The 17,060-nt window shown below is 50.8% G+C and overlaps 1 protein-coding gene across 7 annotated transcripts in view; it reads left to right on the top strand.

Annotated features, from left to right (window-relative positions):
• The window catches only part of LOC140384715 (leucine zipper protein 2-like), a 440,867-nt gene that overhangs the window by 393,951 nt on the left and 29,856 nt on the right, over positions 1–17,060 (top strand). For 5 of the 7 annotated variants that reach the window (XM_072466667.1, XM_072466664.1, XM_072466670.1 and 2 more), the window contains one exon: positions 12,266–12,376. The exons of the other annotated variants lie outside the window; for them this stretch is intronic. In XM_072466667.1, coding sequence (XP_072322768.1) covers positions 12,266–12,376 — 111 coding nt within the window. The remainder of the gene's footprint in view (positions 1–12,265; positions 12,377–17,060) is intronic. 7 annotated transcript variants of the gene reach the window in all.

Below are 17,060 nucleotides of genomic sequence, written 5' to 3'. Positions count from 1 at the left end.
CGCCTCCGACCTGGCACGTCGCGACCTCCCGGGTGGCGGATCCCCCAGCGAGGTCCAGGGCCCTCTGCTCGTAAACATTTAGGGGGTGCAGCACAGGAGAACCCCCCCCCCGGTTCTCAAAGGCTCCCGTTGGTTTTTGAGCTGTCTTGTCCTGGGGGGTGGGGGGAGGGGGGGGGATAAAGCATCACAATTAGACAGGTATCATCAGGGCGTGCAGATATAGGCTATATTAATGCTGGGTGCGGAGACAGTTGGAGCCACGCCATGGCATCTCTCCAGGGGGGGTCCCGGTGCTCATGTGGGTCAAGCACAACGTTGTGCACCCTGAACCCCCCCCCACCCACTTCCCCACCCCACTTCCCCCCCCCCTCGTGTCCGGGGGGGTGGGGTGGGGTTGGGTGTGACCCGGGGGCACCCTCGTGGCACTTACCCTGGCAGCCCGAGTGAGGTCGTGCAGCTTCTACCGACACTGCTCCCCGGACCGGGGGGTGTGCCCCACAGCACTGACTGCGGTGCCAACCTCACGCCCAACCGCGCCTCACCGTGCTGGACGGCTGGCGATGCCCACGTCTTGGGCAGAGGGTAGCCCTTTGGTTTTCAACCTCATCGAGGGTGTCCAGGTCCGTGTCCTGGCACCTCGATGCGGCTCGTCGGGGCTCAGCCATCTCTCCTCCTTCTCCTCCTCCTGGGTCCTTCCGTGTGCGGATCACGCCATTTATGGAGCAGCGCCGTGTCATTCGGCGTCGCGCGCTTACGACGCTGCTTTCGCGCCACACCCCCCCCCCCCGAGTTCCTCGCGGCCCCGCTCCTGGCCCATTTTCGGGCCCTGAATCGATCGCGATCGGGGCCGTTTCGCGCCGTGGTGAAACTCGACGGCGTTCATGACGGCGTGGGCACTTAGTCGCGGGAGCGGAGAATCGCGCCCATTACCTTTCATTCTCCTAAACTCCTGAGAATAAAGCCCGGCCCACTTAACCTTTCCTCATAGGACAAGCCTTCCATCCCAGGGTATAGACTGGTCAATCTTTGTTGCATTCCCTCTGTGGAAAGTGTATCTAACCTTAGGTAAGGAGGCCAATACTGCGCACAATACTCCAGGTGCGGTCTCACCAAGGCTCTCTATAATTGCAGTAAGACGTCTCTTATCCTTAAATCCTCTTGTGATGATGGCCAACAATAAGAGGGGCTGTTTAGCACAGGGCTAAATCGCTGGCTTTGAAAGCAGACCAAGGCAGGCCAGCAGCACGGTTCAATTCCCATAAAAGCCTCCCCGAACAGGCGCCGGAATGTGGCGACTAGGGGCTTTTCACAGTAACTTCATTGAAGCCTACTTGTGACAATAAGCGATTTTCATTGGTTTCTGTTCCCGCGTGTTGGCTTTAATGTGTCGTATAGTCTAGCAGCAACTGGAGCCACAATCCAGCAACCCCCTGTGCCTTGCCGGCGGCTGTGAGGGTAACTATCACATTGAACTTCTATACCTCAGCTTTTTACCAGGGCTTAGCAGGAGACCTACTTGGTGTACTTCAGTCTGTAGCACACAGCGTCCTTAAGGCTGTAACTAATACCCCGCCATACTTTGGGAAATAAGCGATGGCATTAGAAATATAAAAAAATAGAACCAAGAGTAGGCCATTTGGCCCCCTGAGCCTGCTCCACCATTTAATATGATCATAACTAACCCTTTATCTCAACACTATGCTCCAGCACTCCCCCCATGCCCCTTGACATCTTGAGAGTCTAGGAATGTATCTATTTCCTTCTTAAAGGGAAGAACAAGTGAAGAAAAGGTTGGCAAGAATGCTCCAATGGATTAGGGACTGCAGTTACGTGTATAGATTGGTGAAACTGGGGTGAGAGGACACCAGTTTAAAGTGACCGATAAAAGAGACGGAGGCAACTTGAGGAAAAAAGGTTTTCGCAAGGCGACTGGTTGGGATCTGGAATGAACTGCCTGCGAGTGTGACCGAGATAGATTCAATCGTGACTTGCAAAAGGGAGTCGGACGGTTATCTGAAGGAATAAGATTTGAGGAGCTGCAGGGCAAAGACAGGGGAGTGAGACTAGTTGAGGTGGTCGGGAAGCAGCGCATACACGATGTGCCGAACAGTCACATTCTGTGCTTTCACCATTCTATGATTCTAAAATGAGATTCAATGAGCCGTGCGCTTGAGCTCAATATTCAGCAGGTCCATGGCCTAAAAGGTGGATGCTCGCGCTGACAAAAGTGACCACTCACCTGTATCAACAGCATCCTGCCTGCCGATAGAGGGAAAGAGACCATCTCATTGCGTTGTACCATGCGCATTCCTCTGGAAACTTCTGTATCATCTTGTTGATCATCAGAAGGTAAATGGGGTGTTGAATAATATCTTGGCAAGCCATTTAGTCAATCAAAATGAGACAGCTAACAGAGTAGAGCCTGCTAATCACATCTCTTGCCGTTGTTTCATTACCTCAGAAGCAATTTGGTAACATTTCTGTGGCTACAAACCTTTGATTATTCTTCGATATAAAGCCTTCACTATCAAAGACTCCAGGGAACAATACGTCCGAATTAAAAATATCATCAAACGATTATAGATTTGAACTGTTTTCTTTTTCTTCTTATGCAAGTCCATGATTTTCCAGCCAGTATGATCAATTGGACAAAATTCTCAAACTGTCAACTGCAAAATAACAGAAACTCCACAGGCTACATAAGGTGTATTTTAAAGCTGAGGGTTTTTTTTTCTTCAACTTGCATTTATCCAGCACCCTTCTCAGAGTAAACCATCCCAAGGTATTTTGTCGGGGCATAATCAGAGTCAAGTCAGTGATATTAGGACAGATAATCAAAAGATTAGTCAAATAGATAGGTTTCAAGCAACACCTCAGGTCAGGTTTAAAGCGTGCATTCCAGACATAAAGGACTTTGATGACTGAAGGATTAGGATTTGGATTTGGATTTATTGTCACGTGTACCGAGGTACAGTGAAAAGTATTATTCTGCGTACAGTCCAGCAGACCGTTCCATACATGACGTACGATAAATACACAATGTAAATACACAGACGTTGAGTGAAGCATGCGGAGTGTGGTGCTACTCAGTAGCCAAGATGCGTGCAGAGATCAGTTCAGTCCATAAGAAGGTCAACCAGGAGTCTGGTAACAGCGGGGAGGAAGCTGATTTGAATCAGTTAGTGCGTGTTCTCAGACTTTTGTATCTCCTGCCCGATGGAAAAGGTTGGAAAAGAGAATAGCCCGGGTGGGAGGGGTCTTTGATTATGCTGCCCCCTTTCCCAAGGCTGCGGGAGGTGTAGACAGCGTCAATGGATGGGAGGCGGTTTTGTGTGATGGACTGGGCTGTATTCACGACTCTCTGCAGTTTCATACGATCTTGGGCCGAGCAGTTGCCATACCAGGCTGTGATGCAGCCTGATAGGATGCTTTCTATGATGCATCTGTAAAAATTGGTAAGTGTTAATGTGGACATGCCGAATTTCCTTAGATTCCCGAGGATGTATAGGCGCTGTTGTGCTTTCTTAGTTGCAGCGTTGACGTGGGTGGACTAGGACAGATTGTTGGTGGGTGATGTGCACACATAGGATTTTGAAGCTGTCAACAATCTCCAACTCGGCCCCGTTGATGCAGACAGGGGTGTGTATAATATTTGTTTCCTGACGTCAGTGACCATCTACTTAGTTTTGCTGACATTGAGGGAGAGATTGTTGGTGTTACACCACTCCACCTGGTTCTCTATCTCCCTCCTGTACTCTGACTCAATATTGTTTGAGATCCGACCCACTACGGTCGTGTCATCCGCAAACTTATAGATGGAGTTTGAGCCAAATTTTGCCACACAGTCGTGTGTGTATAGGGCGTATAGTTGGGGTCTAAGTACGCAGCCTTGTGGGGCCCCAGTAATGAGGATTATCATGGAGGAGATGTTATTGTTTAACCTTACTGATTGTGGTTTATGGGTCAGGAATTTGAGGATCCAGTTGCAGAGGGAGGAGCCAAGTCCTAGGTTTTGGAGTTTTGATTTGAGCTTGGCTGGGATTATGGTGTTGAAGGCGGAGCGGTAGTCAATGATTAGAAGTCTGACGTAGGAGCCCTTGGGCGAAATTCTCCCCCAACGGCGGGATGTCTGCCGACTGGCGCCAAAGACGGCACCAATCAGACGGGCATCGCGCCGGCCCAAAGGTGCGGAATGCTCCGCATCTTTGGCGGCCTAGCCCCAACATTGAGGGGCTAAGCCGACGCCGGAGGGATTTCCGCCCCGCCAGCTGGCGGAAATGGCGTTTGTTGCCCCGCCAGCTGGTGCGGAAATGCGGCGCATGCGCGGGAGCGTCAGCGGCCGCTGTCAGTTTCCCGGCGCATGCGCGGGAGCATCAGCGGCCGCTGTCAGTTTCCCGCGCATGCGCAGTGGGGAGAGTCTCTTCCGCCTCCGCCATGGTGGGGGCCATAGCGGAGGCGGAAGGGAAAGAGTGCCCCCACGGCACAGGCCCGCCCGCGGATCGGTGGGCCCCGATCGCGGGCCAGGCCACCGTGGGGGCACCCCCCGGGGTCAGATCGCCCCGCGCCCCCCCCAGAACCCCGGAGCCCGCCCACGCCGCCTGGTCCCGCCGGTAAATACCAGGTTTGATTTACGTCGGCGGGACAGGCAATTTCTGGGCGGGACTTTGGCCCATCCGGGCCGGAGAATCCAGCGGGGGGTCCCGCCAACCGGCGCGGCCCGATTCCCGCCCCCGCCCAATCTCCGGTACCGGAGACTTCGGCGGGGGCGGGATTCACGGCGGCCAACGGCCATTCTCCGACCCGGCGGGGGGTCGGAGAATGACGCCCCTTGTTCTTGACATGCTCCAGGGATGAGCACAGTTCTGCTGTGGACTGGTTGTGACGGTCGGCGAATTGCAGTGAATCAAGGCATTCTGGAGTATGGAGTTGATGTGCTAGGCACTGGAATGATGGTGGTCTTCTTGTACCTTGGAGCAGAGTAGGGAGAGGTGGAAGATGTCCGCAAACATACCCACCAGTTGGTCGCGCAGGATCTGAGTGCATGACCAGGGACTCTGTCAGGACCCGCTGCTTTCTGAGGGTTCACTTTCAAGAAGGACAATTTGACTTCTGAAGCTGTGAAGGTAGTTATGGGTGTGTCCGAGGCTGCTGGGGCAGTTGACAACGGTTTGATTGTTTCCTGCTCGAAACGAACATCGAATGCATTGAGTTCATCGGGGAGGGGTGTTCTGTTGCCGGAGATTCTACCCCCTTTGCTTTGTAGCCCATTATGTTGTTAAAGCCTTGCCACAACTGACGAGAGTCGGTGTCGTTAGTCTGTGACTGTAGCTTAGTCTGGTATTGACTCTTGGAATCCCTGATGGCTATGCGGAGATTGTACCTAGATTCCTTGCACAGGTCAGGGTCACCTGTCTCGAACGCCTCAGACCTGGCCTTCTGTAGGGATTTAATCTCCTGGTTAAACCATGGTTTCCGGTTGGGGAAGGCATGTACTACCTTCTTTGGCACGCAATCTTCTGCACACTAGCTGATGAAGTCTGTGACGTTGGTGGAATACTCGTTTAGGTTGGTCGCTGAGTTCTTGAATATGGACCAGACCACTGACTCCAAGCAGTCACATAGGAGCTCTTCTGTTGCCTCGGGCCAGCATTGCACAACCTTCTAAACTAGATTCTTCCGCTTAAGCTGGAAGAAGGAGCACTGTCTTGTGGTCCGATTTTCCGAAGTGTAGGCGGGGGATGGAACGGTAGGCGCCCTTGACGTTTGTGTAGCAGTGGTCAAGGATGTTGCCGCCTCTGGTGGGACAGCAGATGAGTTGATGGAATTTTGGCAGTATACTCTTGAGGTTGGCCTTGTTGAAGTCCCTGGCCACGATGAACAAGGCCTCCGGGTGTTCTGTTTCATTCTTATTTATGTCAGTGTACAATTCATCAAGCGCCTTCTTCACTTCCGCCTGGGGTGGGATGCAGACCGCTTTGATAGTGGCCAAAGTGAATTCCTGTGATAGGTAGTACGGATGGCACTTCACAGTCAGGTATTCCAGGTCCAGGGAGCAGTAGGTCGCCAGGGTCGCCACATCCGAGCGTCAGGAGGAGTTGCTGAGGAAGCAAACCCTTTGCTTTGCACGATGACAATCCATCCAGTGTATTGAGAAGCCTTCAGGTTGTGTGGCACAGTCTGGTGATGCAGGGGTGAGCCACGTCTCTGTGAATCAGAGCACACAGCAGTCTCCTACTTACTTCTGGGAGGGGAGTCTAGCGTTAAGCTCGTCCAATTTGTTTTCGTTCACTTGCCAGGAGTGTGCGGGGAGAGGAGTTTTGAAACCGCATTGTTTTTATCTCACCTGCTGACCACCGCATTTCCCTCGCTTCCTCGGTTGGCAGCTGATTCTGGATGATCCCGGAATCCGATGGGAGAAGTCTGACTTTGTGGAAGGTAAGTGTCTGGCAGGGTCCCGGGCGCTGGTTGCGATTTTGGGATCGTTGGGGGGGTGTATGCTTGCGATCCGGTTAGGCCCCGGGGTTCTGCAAGTGTGGAACGTTCGGTGCCAGGTCAGGTTGTAGCCATCTGGGATGGCCACTTACAACCAGGAACAGAGAAGCTCAATAAGCCTAGCGGGTAAAATGGACAAAGCGAGATTCAGGCAGGCTCACAGTCTGAAAATATATATTTGCGGAGGAAGAAATCCTAACGGTATCGAAACCCCGACCAATTACCATTTGATGGCCCATCTCCACCAAGACAAAGGACTGGTACTTGAGCGACCGGTTCAGTCCCAGACATTTTGGCGCCACTCCCTGTACTAGGGAAGCGTAAACGACAAGGTCAGTGACCGCTTGGGACACGCCCAGCCATCCAGGCACCCGCCCATTTATTGGTTCAAAATCGAACATAGTGACAGGTATCACCCAATTGGTGGGGTCCAAACTGAAGGACCGCCCAAAAGAGCGCGAAAACCCCCAAGCATAAGAAGAGAGTCCACCATGTGTCCGTCCTCTTTTGAACCTGGCGCCCCGGCTACGATCATCTCCAATCGCAGCACCACCAGAAGCAAGGCCAAGTTCAGCGCCCGCTTACCAGACGGATGAGCCCAGCTGAGCAGCAGTTACTTCTACAGACTCGATTGATCCAGTGGCCACTGTTCCTCTGACCTAAGCCGGGTACCTGAAGTTAAGTACAGGTTGTCTTAGTCGATAGGTGTGGTTAATTAGTAGTGTTTATGTTGCATGGTCAATTGTGTGTGTAAATAAAGTACCCTTGACCTTGAACTAACAAACTGGTGTTTGGCTCTATGATCGATAGCCGGTTGAATCTGTGGTGGTATCATTTGATATCTGGCGACTCTGAGCATTAGAATATAGATGTCCAAAGAAAGGAGGGCAACCTCACTGACTGCCATAGTTACAGCAGAGCCACAGAAAAGGCAACAGGGTGCTCCGGGGGCCGGAGTCACTTCGCAGGCTGGGCTGGGCGCTCCGGGAGCCGAATCGATTCCTATGCGAGGTCGGGGTCAGACTTCCAGGTCGGGCCTCTTCCGCTTCCAGGTTGAGGCCAGGGTTGGGTCATTGGAGGAGTCCTGCTGGGTCGGGTCAGGTCATGTGGGCCGGCCCACAGACGTCAGAAGATCTTCAGACATGTAAGTAAACATAGAAGGCACAGCCACCAATCGTGGTTCAATTACATTTGAGCACAATTAGCAGGCACAGATATATTGAAAGAAATAACAGAGATCGGGAGAGGTGAGACCATGGAGGGACTTGAAAACATGGATGAAAATTTTGAATATCAAGGCATCACTTAGCCAGGAATCAATGTAAAATGGCAAGGATGGGGAGAATGGATCAACGAGACTTGTTGCGAGTTGGGACATGGGCAGCAGAATTTTAGACGAGCTCAAGTTTACACAGCGGAGAACATGGGAGGTTTCTTTTCTAAAAATTTATCAATTTTATAGATTAAATATCATCCTAAAGTCACCAAAACTGTAGTTGAAATTGGAACTTCAAGCATTTAGTGGCATTCTATCAAACAGTTGGCAAAGCTCCTCGGTAACCAGCAAAAACAAGTTTTAAAAAAAGGCATGATTTATGGGTTTAGTCATGTGGTGGTACAGCTGAGTATTACTGAGAAAGAGGCATCTTGTTGAAACTTTTTGTCTTGCGCTCCCAGGAGAATCGCAAGACATACCAATGTCAGAGGAAGCAAAAACATATGGCAGAATTGTCCGAACCCCCGCTGGGTCGGAGAATCGGCGCTGCGCGAACCGTGCCATGCCGCCCCGCAGTGCGGATTATCGGCGACGGCATGGTATGTGCCGACTTGTCACCAAAAAGCCGAGTCCCGCCGCCGCCGTTCTAACATCCTCTGAGTCGGTGGGGGTCAGCGTTGAAGGGTCCGGGGGCGGCCTGTGGGGAGGGAGGAGGGGGCCGACCCAGGGGGGGGCCTCCGTAGTGGCCTGGCCCAAGACCAGGGCCCACCAAACGGCGGGCCGGCCTCTCTGCCCCCCGGCCTCCTTTCCTCCGCGCCGGCTCCTGTAGCCCTGCGCCAATTGGCGTCAGGGCCGCCGCGGAGAAGAAGGCCACTGTGTATGCGCTAGTTGACGCAGGCCCAACTGCGCATGCGTGGACCCCGCGCCGCCGGTTTAGGCCGGGATCGGCAGCAGCGCCGTCCTAGCCTCCTGTGGGCCGCCGAATGGGGACCCGGAACAGGTGCCGACGCCGGAGTAAAACACTCCCATTTTTACTCTGGCAACGGCACTTAGCCGCCCGTTGGGAGAATCCCACCCATACTCTGTATGAGTGGAGAATGCTCATTCTCTGTGCTCATAAAGCGAAAAGTTATTGTTCCCTTTGCCTTTGCTGCTCTTGTGATTGTCCTGATGAGTACAAGGCAAGGAGCTTTGACAATATGTCACTTTTTCAACAACTTGTAGATTTCTTGAAAGCAAAACACGTCTCAGCAGAGGGCTCCGAGTGAGCTTTCTTGTGGAGCTTTCACAGAAGGAAGTCGATAAGTTAGGCCTTTTGGCTCATTGAAGTTCCTCCCTATATAATCATGCATGATACCATCAATTACTGGTTCCTCCACCCAAGCAAAGATCTCGTCACCCTCTGCCCGATCCCCATGTGAAACAGCTCCCAAGGTAGCACAGTGGTTAGCATTGTTGCTTCACAGCGCCAGGTTCCCAGGTTCGATTCCCGCTTGGGTCACTGTCTGTGCGGAGTCTGCACATTCTCTCCTGTGTCTTGCGTGGGTTTCCTACGGCTGCTCCAGTTTCCTCCCACAAGTCCCGGAAGATGTGGGGCGGGATTCTCCCCTACCCGGAGGGACAGGCGGTCCCGGCACCGAGGTGTGGCGTGGACCACTCCAGCGTCGGGCCGCCCGGAAGGTGCAGAATCCTCCGCACCTTCAGGGGCTAGGCCGGCGCCGGTGGGGTTGGTGCTTCGCCAACTGGCACCGAAGGGCCTCCGCCGGCCGGCGCGAGTTGGCGCATGCGCGGGAGCGCCAACGTGTACTGGCGGCATCCCAGCGCATGCGCAGGGGGTTCTTCTCTGCGCCAGCCATGGCAGAGGTTAACAGCCGTCGGCGCGGAGGGAAAGAGTGCCCCCATGGCACAGGCCCGCCCGCGGATCGGCGGGGCCCGATTGCGGGCCAGGCCATCGTGGTGGCACCCCCCAGGGCCAGATCCCCCCGCGCCCCCCCCCCCCCGAGGACTCTGCAGGCCGCCCGCAGAGCCAGTCCAGCCGGTATGGACCATGGTCTGATTTACGCCAGCGGGGCCAGCCGAAAACGGCCGGCCGCACGGCCCATAACGGGGCGGAGAATCACCCGGGGCCCACTGCCAACGGCCCCCAACCGGCGCGATGTGATTCCCCCCCCCCCCTCTGAAAAGCCGGCGCCGGGGAACGGCAGCCGGCGTCGGCGGGGCGGGATTCATGCCGCCCCTCCGGTGATTCTCCGACCTGGTGGGGGGTCGAAGAATCCTGCCCGTGCTGTTAGGTGAATTGGACATTCTGAATTCTCCCTCTGTGTACCCGAACAGGTGCCGGAATGTGGCGACGAGGGGATTTTCACGGTAACTTCATTGCAGTGTTAATTTAAGCCTACTTGTGACAATAATAAAGATTTTTATTATATTTGCATCACTTTCAATCTGCTTTGTCAACAATCCACGCAGTTCCATGCTATGAACTGACTCCGAATTCGAAACTTTTGATGCTTTTTACATGATTTATATTCTATCTTTCTGAGAGGGCAGGTTTTATTTCCGAACAAAGTCAAAGCTTGTTGCTTGTTGTAATTGTATCCACAAATATTGTGCTCCATGTCCAAACTAGAACATCTGCCAACCTCAGCCTTATTTATCACCTTCATTATTCTGAATCAAGTCTGGTCTCTGTCCATCTTTCCCCTGCAAAAATAAGCTGGCGGTCAGAATCTATCTCCACGACTTGCCTCCCTAAGGCCTGGAATCATCCTCTCACGCGATTAAATCTTTCCGAGACACAATGTGTGGAGTTAGCAACATTGGAATCACATTTGCTGCCTCTACTTCTCAGGACGACCGTCGTATCCATGGAAACTCATTAGTGTTAAGAAGAAGCTCATTAGTTTCTTCTTTCAGTTCTTTGTCAGAGGATGCAATCCTCCTGACATAGAAGCCTTCAAGCTTGTTCAGACTTGTTGGACCAAATGGGCTCCCTTTGGGTTAGATATTCTGTCATTGTATATATATGAAATATATCGAGATATATATATATGCTGGGAGCAGTGGCAAAGTTAATTTGTGGGTAAAACAAGGTGGGGAAAAATTAATTCTCTTCCTGTTGCTCCATCCATGCCCCAGGGGTAGGCTGCTGCCTGCAACTGATATGGGCAGTGCAGGTAATGGCGCGCAGCACTGTCTTCTCCCTGGAACTGACATCTCTGCGTAGCACCACTAAAACAGCAGTCTGTGGATGAATTTCTCCCCCAAGACCCCTTTCAATGGTGTCTCACAAAAAGGTTCGATCAGCATGACAGCAGTGGGTAAGCGATACACAGCACTGCGTCTCAAACATTGCGAAGGGCAACAATTAAAACCAATTTCACCCAAAGATACAGTACCCCATGTCACCGAAAGCAATAAATGTTAATTTCAACATTGAATTCCACGCAGGCACTATGTAAACCAAGTGCATAATTTCAGCATGCATTAAGCCAAAATGAATTTAATCTACCTTTAATCAAAATCCGTACGATCATATATTGCAAACCCAACACAATGAATGCATATGAGCTAACGTGTTCCTGACAACACTTGGGAACGAAGCATGGCCTGCTTTTGGTTATATTGTCTCTGAGTGTGTCTGAGGGTGGATAGGCTTATTTGCATTGTAGAACTCAAATGCCGGGCTATAACAGGAGGAATACATCCTATGCCTTTGATATTTGATTTTGTTTCCCGACACATTACCCCAAGGCCGCAAAGAGGAAGACTGCCACTTTTTTAAAAAAGAAAGCTATTTTTACTATCGGTGGTTATCACTGTTGCTTCACAGGGTCCCAGGTTCGATTCCCAGCTTGGGCCACTGTCTGTGCGGAGTCTGCACGTTCTCCCCGTGTCTGCGTGGGTTTCTTCCGGGCGCACCGGTTCCCTCCCACAAATCCCGAAAGACGTGCTTGTTAGGTGAATTGGGCATTCTGAATTCTCCCTCTGTGTGCCCGAACAGGCGCCGGAATGTGGCGACTAAGGGGCTTTTCACAGTAACTTTATTGCAGTGTTAATGTCAGCCTACTTGTGACACTAATAAAGATTATTATTAATTATTAGTCCCAGCCTCTAAATATGGAATCTGTTTCAAACACTGTTCAGCATTTTATTAAAAAATGATTTACCCTGGGGTAATGGATGATCCAAATAATATAAGGTCAGAGGTCATGATTTTGAAATGAATATTTCATGGTTTACAGTGCGTTAGTTGCAGATTTCCTCCATATCTCACATGGAAATGCTAGTTTCACCTCCATGACTTTCAGAAGAATCAATCAACATTGAAAAGTTACCTTTTTGTTTCATTTTTGTTGGCATCTTAGCAGTACACACCCAGTTATATTTGTTGACATCGGAAAAAATGTGCTAATGCCTAAGAATAATAAGAATGTGCTCTGGAGAGCTCATTCGAATTTACTCTTTTCCCTCAAATTCTGAGACAGGTTCGTGTCGCTGAAATACAATATGACTATTGTTGGATTTTCTTTTTCTCTTCGCACCATCTCACTTCAGCTCCTGGATATCCCCCAGACTGAAATTGTCAGTTCGCCGAGGAAAGAGGTGTCCCTTAATGAGGCCGCGAAGACCAATGATCGAGATTTAATGGATTGCAGCTCTCGCAGTGTAAGATCAACACGACTGGGATTAAATGTCAAATTGAGATTGGCAATGTAATTTAACAGATGACTCTTTTTATGGATTCTGATTCTTTTACCATTCAGTGAGCAGGAAAGTAACGGAATAGCAATATGACTTTATTTGTTTGCTTCTCAGCGTAGTGTGACCTATCCAAATGCATGTTCTGTGCGGGCAGGGCTGTGAGCTGGGGATTAATCTGTGTCAGGTAACCGTGTATCAGCGCTGCAGGGAGCAAGAGGATGTTGCAGGTATAGCATTTCCGTGAATCTGTACCAAGGTCTGTTTTCTGTGACCTTTACATAACATTCAAACTCAAACTCCCGATTGCACTCAAAAGAAATGTAGCTTTCAAATTTGACCAAAGTAAAGATCTGTAATTATTATTAGAATAATTACCTTCACCTTGTGAGGATGTGAGAATCCCTTGCAGAGATTCACTTCGGTTCGGAGCTATGATGTGGACATATCAAGAACGGGTGACAATGCCAGGTGACCTGTTAAAATGACAATTTTATAGAATGATAATCCTAATACTGATAGAACATAGAGTGCAGAAGGAGGCCATTCGGCCCATCGAGTCTGCACCGACCCACTTAAGCCCTCACTTCCACCCTATCCCCGTATCCCAATAACCCCTCCTAACCTCTTTGGTCACTAAAGGCAGTTTATCACGGCCAATCCACCTAACCGACACTTCTTTGGACTGTGGGAGTAAACTGGAGCACCCGGTGGAAACCCACGCAGACACGGGGAGAACGTGCCGACTCCGCACAGACAGTGACCCAGCGGGGAATTGAACCTGGCATCCTGGCACTGTGAAGCCACAATGCTATCCACTTGTGCTACCGTGCTGCCCGATACAACAATAATAATTGATCATGGAATCAGAAAGAAGGAAAAAGGAAAGATAATTTTATTGAAAGGAGGATCCGCTTTTCAGAAGAAAAGAAGACAATTTTTTCTAAAGCACAAACAGTGACCCCAATATTGTTCTGCTCCACAACATAACCCAGAATTGGTCAAATTCCCTCTTGCCACAGTTATGGCTCGATAAGGAGCAATGATCCCCCCCCCCCCCCCCCCCACCCCCTGCACACACACCTCCCTCTTTTCATTCAACCCCCTTGATTGGTCATAATGAAGACTGTTTAAAATTCTTTCCCCACGGATAGCTTTTACCAATCCTAATATATTAATTTTTTTATAAAAAGACAATTTAACCAGCCTTTCTTGAGTCAAAGGAAAAGTTTATTGGTTATTAAAACCAGAGGAAAATAATAAAGACGTGACACATACGCACAGACATACACAGATCAGACACGAAGAAGTCAAGAATTTAAGAATCAAAATTAAAAAGCATTAAAAAATCAGTCCATAGTGTTGCGTTCTAGTGCATTGCAATGTTCGTGACTCGTTAAGATTTATTAAATTACAATAACGTGGGTAGAAAACAGTACTAATACCAGTAATGGACTGTAAACTGTTAACAACTAGAATACGAGAGCTAATACAAAACACGACTATCCACAACGACTTCTCACCCAGACTGCCCGAGGTTGCAGTGTCACGTGCTGTAGTTGTACTGCCACCTGCTGGTTGGAGGTCTAACATATTGACATACACAATTGCTTATGCACATAGCTTGTCGGTGAGGCATAGATGGTGATATGTTGCGGCCGTTACGTTAGAAGATTCTATTGGAACTTTGGATCTGTTCATTTTATAATCTGTTGGAGACACTTGTTGGCTTGTCCTGAGCGAGAGAGAGGGAGAGAGGGAGAACCGTGAGTGAGAGAGAGGAGAGAGAGAGAGAACCCATGGTTCTTCCTCTTGTTTTTGTCACACACTGTTCTTCAGCCAGTTTTAACCAAATTTCACTGTGGATTGCTGGGAGGGGGAAATAGCCATGGCTTGCATCTACGGCTTATTTTAAACCATCTCAGCTTCCTCCAGAGGCCCTCAGCATCACAGATACCAGTCTTCCCCGAATTTAACTCACTCCACGTGATATCAAGAAACGGCTGAAGGCACTGGATATTGCAAAGGCTTTGGACCCTGACAATACTCCGTCAATGGTACTGAGGGCTTGTGCTCCAGAACCTCTCATGCTCCTAGTCAAGCTGTTCCAGTACAACTACAACACTGGCATCTATTCGGCCATGTGGAAATTTGCTCAGGTATGTCAGGGCAAATCCAGCTTGGCCAATTATCGTCGTATCAGTCTACTCTCAACCATAGTGAAGTGATGGAGGAGATCATCAACAGTGCATCAGCTGCACTGACTTAGCAATAATCTGCTCACTGACACTCAGTTTGGGTTCCGCCAGGGTCACTCAGTGATTCTCCGGTCGCCGACGCCGAAATCATGTACGGCGATCGGCCGGAGAATCCCCGTTTGCCCCGAAATCGGGGGCTGCGCACTTTTGCGACGCCCCGCCCCCTCAAAACTAGCGTACTCGGGGAGTACACCGCACGCCGCATGGACGGTGTCAGGACGTGACCTGAGGCCCTCTCCTGATGCTCCGCCCGATGGGCTGAGTTCCCGACGGCACGGGTCACTCATGCTATTTCTTTATCGGGAACCGCGCGTGACGGCTGCGCACTGAGTCCAGCGCCGCCGCAGTCGGGGAGGGGAACCGCTCCGCAAGCGGGGGCGGGGGGCTTCATCGGGGGCTGGGGGCACTGGTCGGGGGGTGGTCTGGGGTGGCGAGGCTGGTTACAAGGGAGCTGGTTTTGGCAGGCTGGGTATGAGCGCGGCCGGCAGCATGTTGCACGGCGCGGCCGCCGCAGGCCCGGCCATGGGTCCGGCAATTCTGCGGCCGTATTCGCTGGTAAAGCCGGGCGCTTTACGCTGCGCGGCTGCTCGCCCCGCACACCGGACGGACGACCATGGCAACTTTTGCACGTTTTTTCTGCCGTAACACGCCACTGTTCCCAGGCCGGCGACTCCACTTAGTCTGCAAATCGGAGAATCCAGCCCAATGTCTTTCTGGAGTTCAAGCTTTCGTTTCCGTACAGCTTCCTTCCAGTTTTGAGATGGTTTTCTCTGGAAAGATTATCTGCTTATTCTGTAGTTTCAAGCTCATTTCAAGTATACAGTAAATATGTGCCAGGCACTCACTGGTTTTAGAACAATAAAGCAGTTCTTTACTTCAGCAACGCGAGATAGAGAGTGTTCCTTTCCTTTCAAGGTCTAATCACTTCTGCTCAGCTCTCTCAGAAGCATCACACAGGAACTAATCACTGACTGTTGTCAGGCAGAACACTGTCCCCTGGCCAACCCACAGGTTGCCACCAGCCAATCGAACTGACTTCCTCCAAAGCTGATTCCCAAGATTCACTTGTCACCAACGAGTCTGTTTCTCCTCTCCAAAATACAAAATCTAGGAACACGCTGGTAAGCAGGCTATTTCAGCTTGTGTCCTCTGCTTAAAGTCACATTCCAATTAACTAAAAATAATTTTCCGACCTGCCCCGGTGATTCCCACAGCAGGTGGGACTGGAAAATCCCCCCCGAGTCTCTCACACGGGGATGGGCTCCTCCGTCAGTCACTCCGATGTCCCTTCCTCCGTGGTTGGCAAATCCACTCTGAAAATGGAGGTCGATACCGGGGGCATCGGTTACGGACGTGTGAGAGCAGACATTTGAATATATTAGTGATGGAGCTCAGATCCTGAATTTGGGCAGCATGACGGCCAAGTTGTTAATCCATGCGGGAGAAACCCTAAAACCCCTTGGGACCACCAGTAAGCCGGGAGCTTACACAGAACAAGAAGCCCAGCTGCCTTTGATTGTTTTACGATGGCCACAGACCAAGCCTGATGTGAAGGGACTGGTTGCAGCGAATCAAACTAAATTGGCTGGAAATCTTCAAAGTCACAAACAGCAGTTTTCAACACTTCCTGTGAAGATACGGGGACGTGTTCCACAGTGATGAGCTTGCGTGGGGTCGGATCAAGGGTGTGAAGGTCAAAATGTATGTCGATCCACCTGTGGTTGCATGGTCCCTTTAAGAGGGAGAGCTCCACTGACCACATGACCGGCTCGAGGCCAATCATATGGGAGTGCGCGAACCCTGGCCAATGATGAGTTTGCACGGGGTCCTGGGAGCAGGACCCGAGGCAATGTGGACCAGGGCGTTGAAGAGCAAAGACCTGTACGTACATTGTTCAGTGCCTGTTATCTATCTGCTTTTGTCTTTCATCAATAACCCCCTTTTGTTTGCGACTGGAAGCCTCAAGTGTATGTCTCGAACCACCACAACACCAACGTTTTTAAGGCCAGATGGCCACAGACCAAGCCTCCCTTACGCTCTGCATCAAACGGTCGAAGCTGAGCTAAAGCGATTAGAGGAACTCATTAAACCAGTGCAACTTTCCGAGTGGGCAGCCCCCACAGTCCCCGTGCTGAAGCCAGACCGATCAAGAAGAATATGTGAGAACTAAACTCTCAATCAACCAGGCCTCCCAGGTGGATAAGTATCCAATCCCCCAAATTGAAGACCTCTCCGGAGAGGTCTCACTTACCACAAGCTGAGCCTCAGCGAGGCGTACCTGCGGTGGGAATGAGACAAGTTGAAAAGATTCACAGTGATATATACCTATAAAGGCCTATCCAGTACACGAGATTACCTCAGGGGCTGTTTAGCACAGGGCTAAGTCACTGGCT

The sequence above is a fragment of the Scyliorhinus torazame genome, chromosome 10 (genome assembly GCF_047496885.1).
Source record: "Scyliorhinus torazame isolate Kashiwa2021f chromosome 10, sScyTor2.1, whole genome shotgun sequence".
NCBI lineage: Eukaryota > Metazoa > Chordata > Chondrichthyes > Carcharhiniformes > Scyliorhinidae > Scyliorhinus > Scyliorhinus torazame.
The sequence above is the reverse complement of the archived record's forward strand: the minus strand, read 5'-3'. Positions and strand labels throughout refer to the sequence as shown.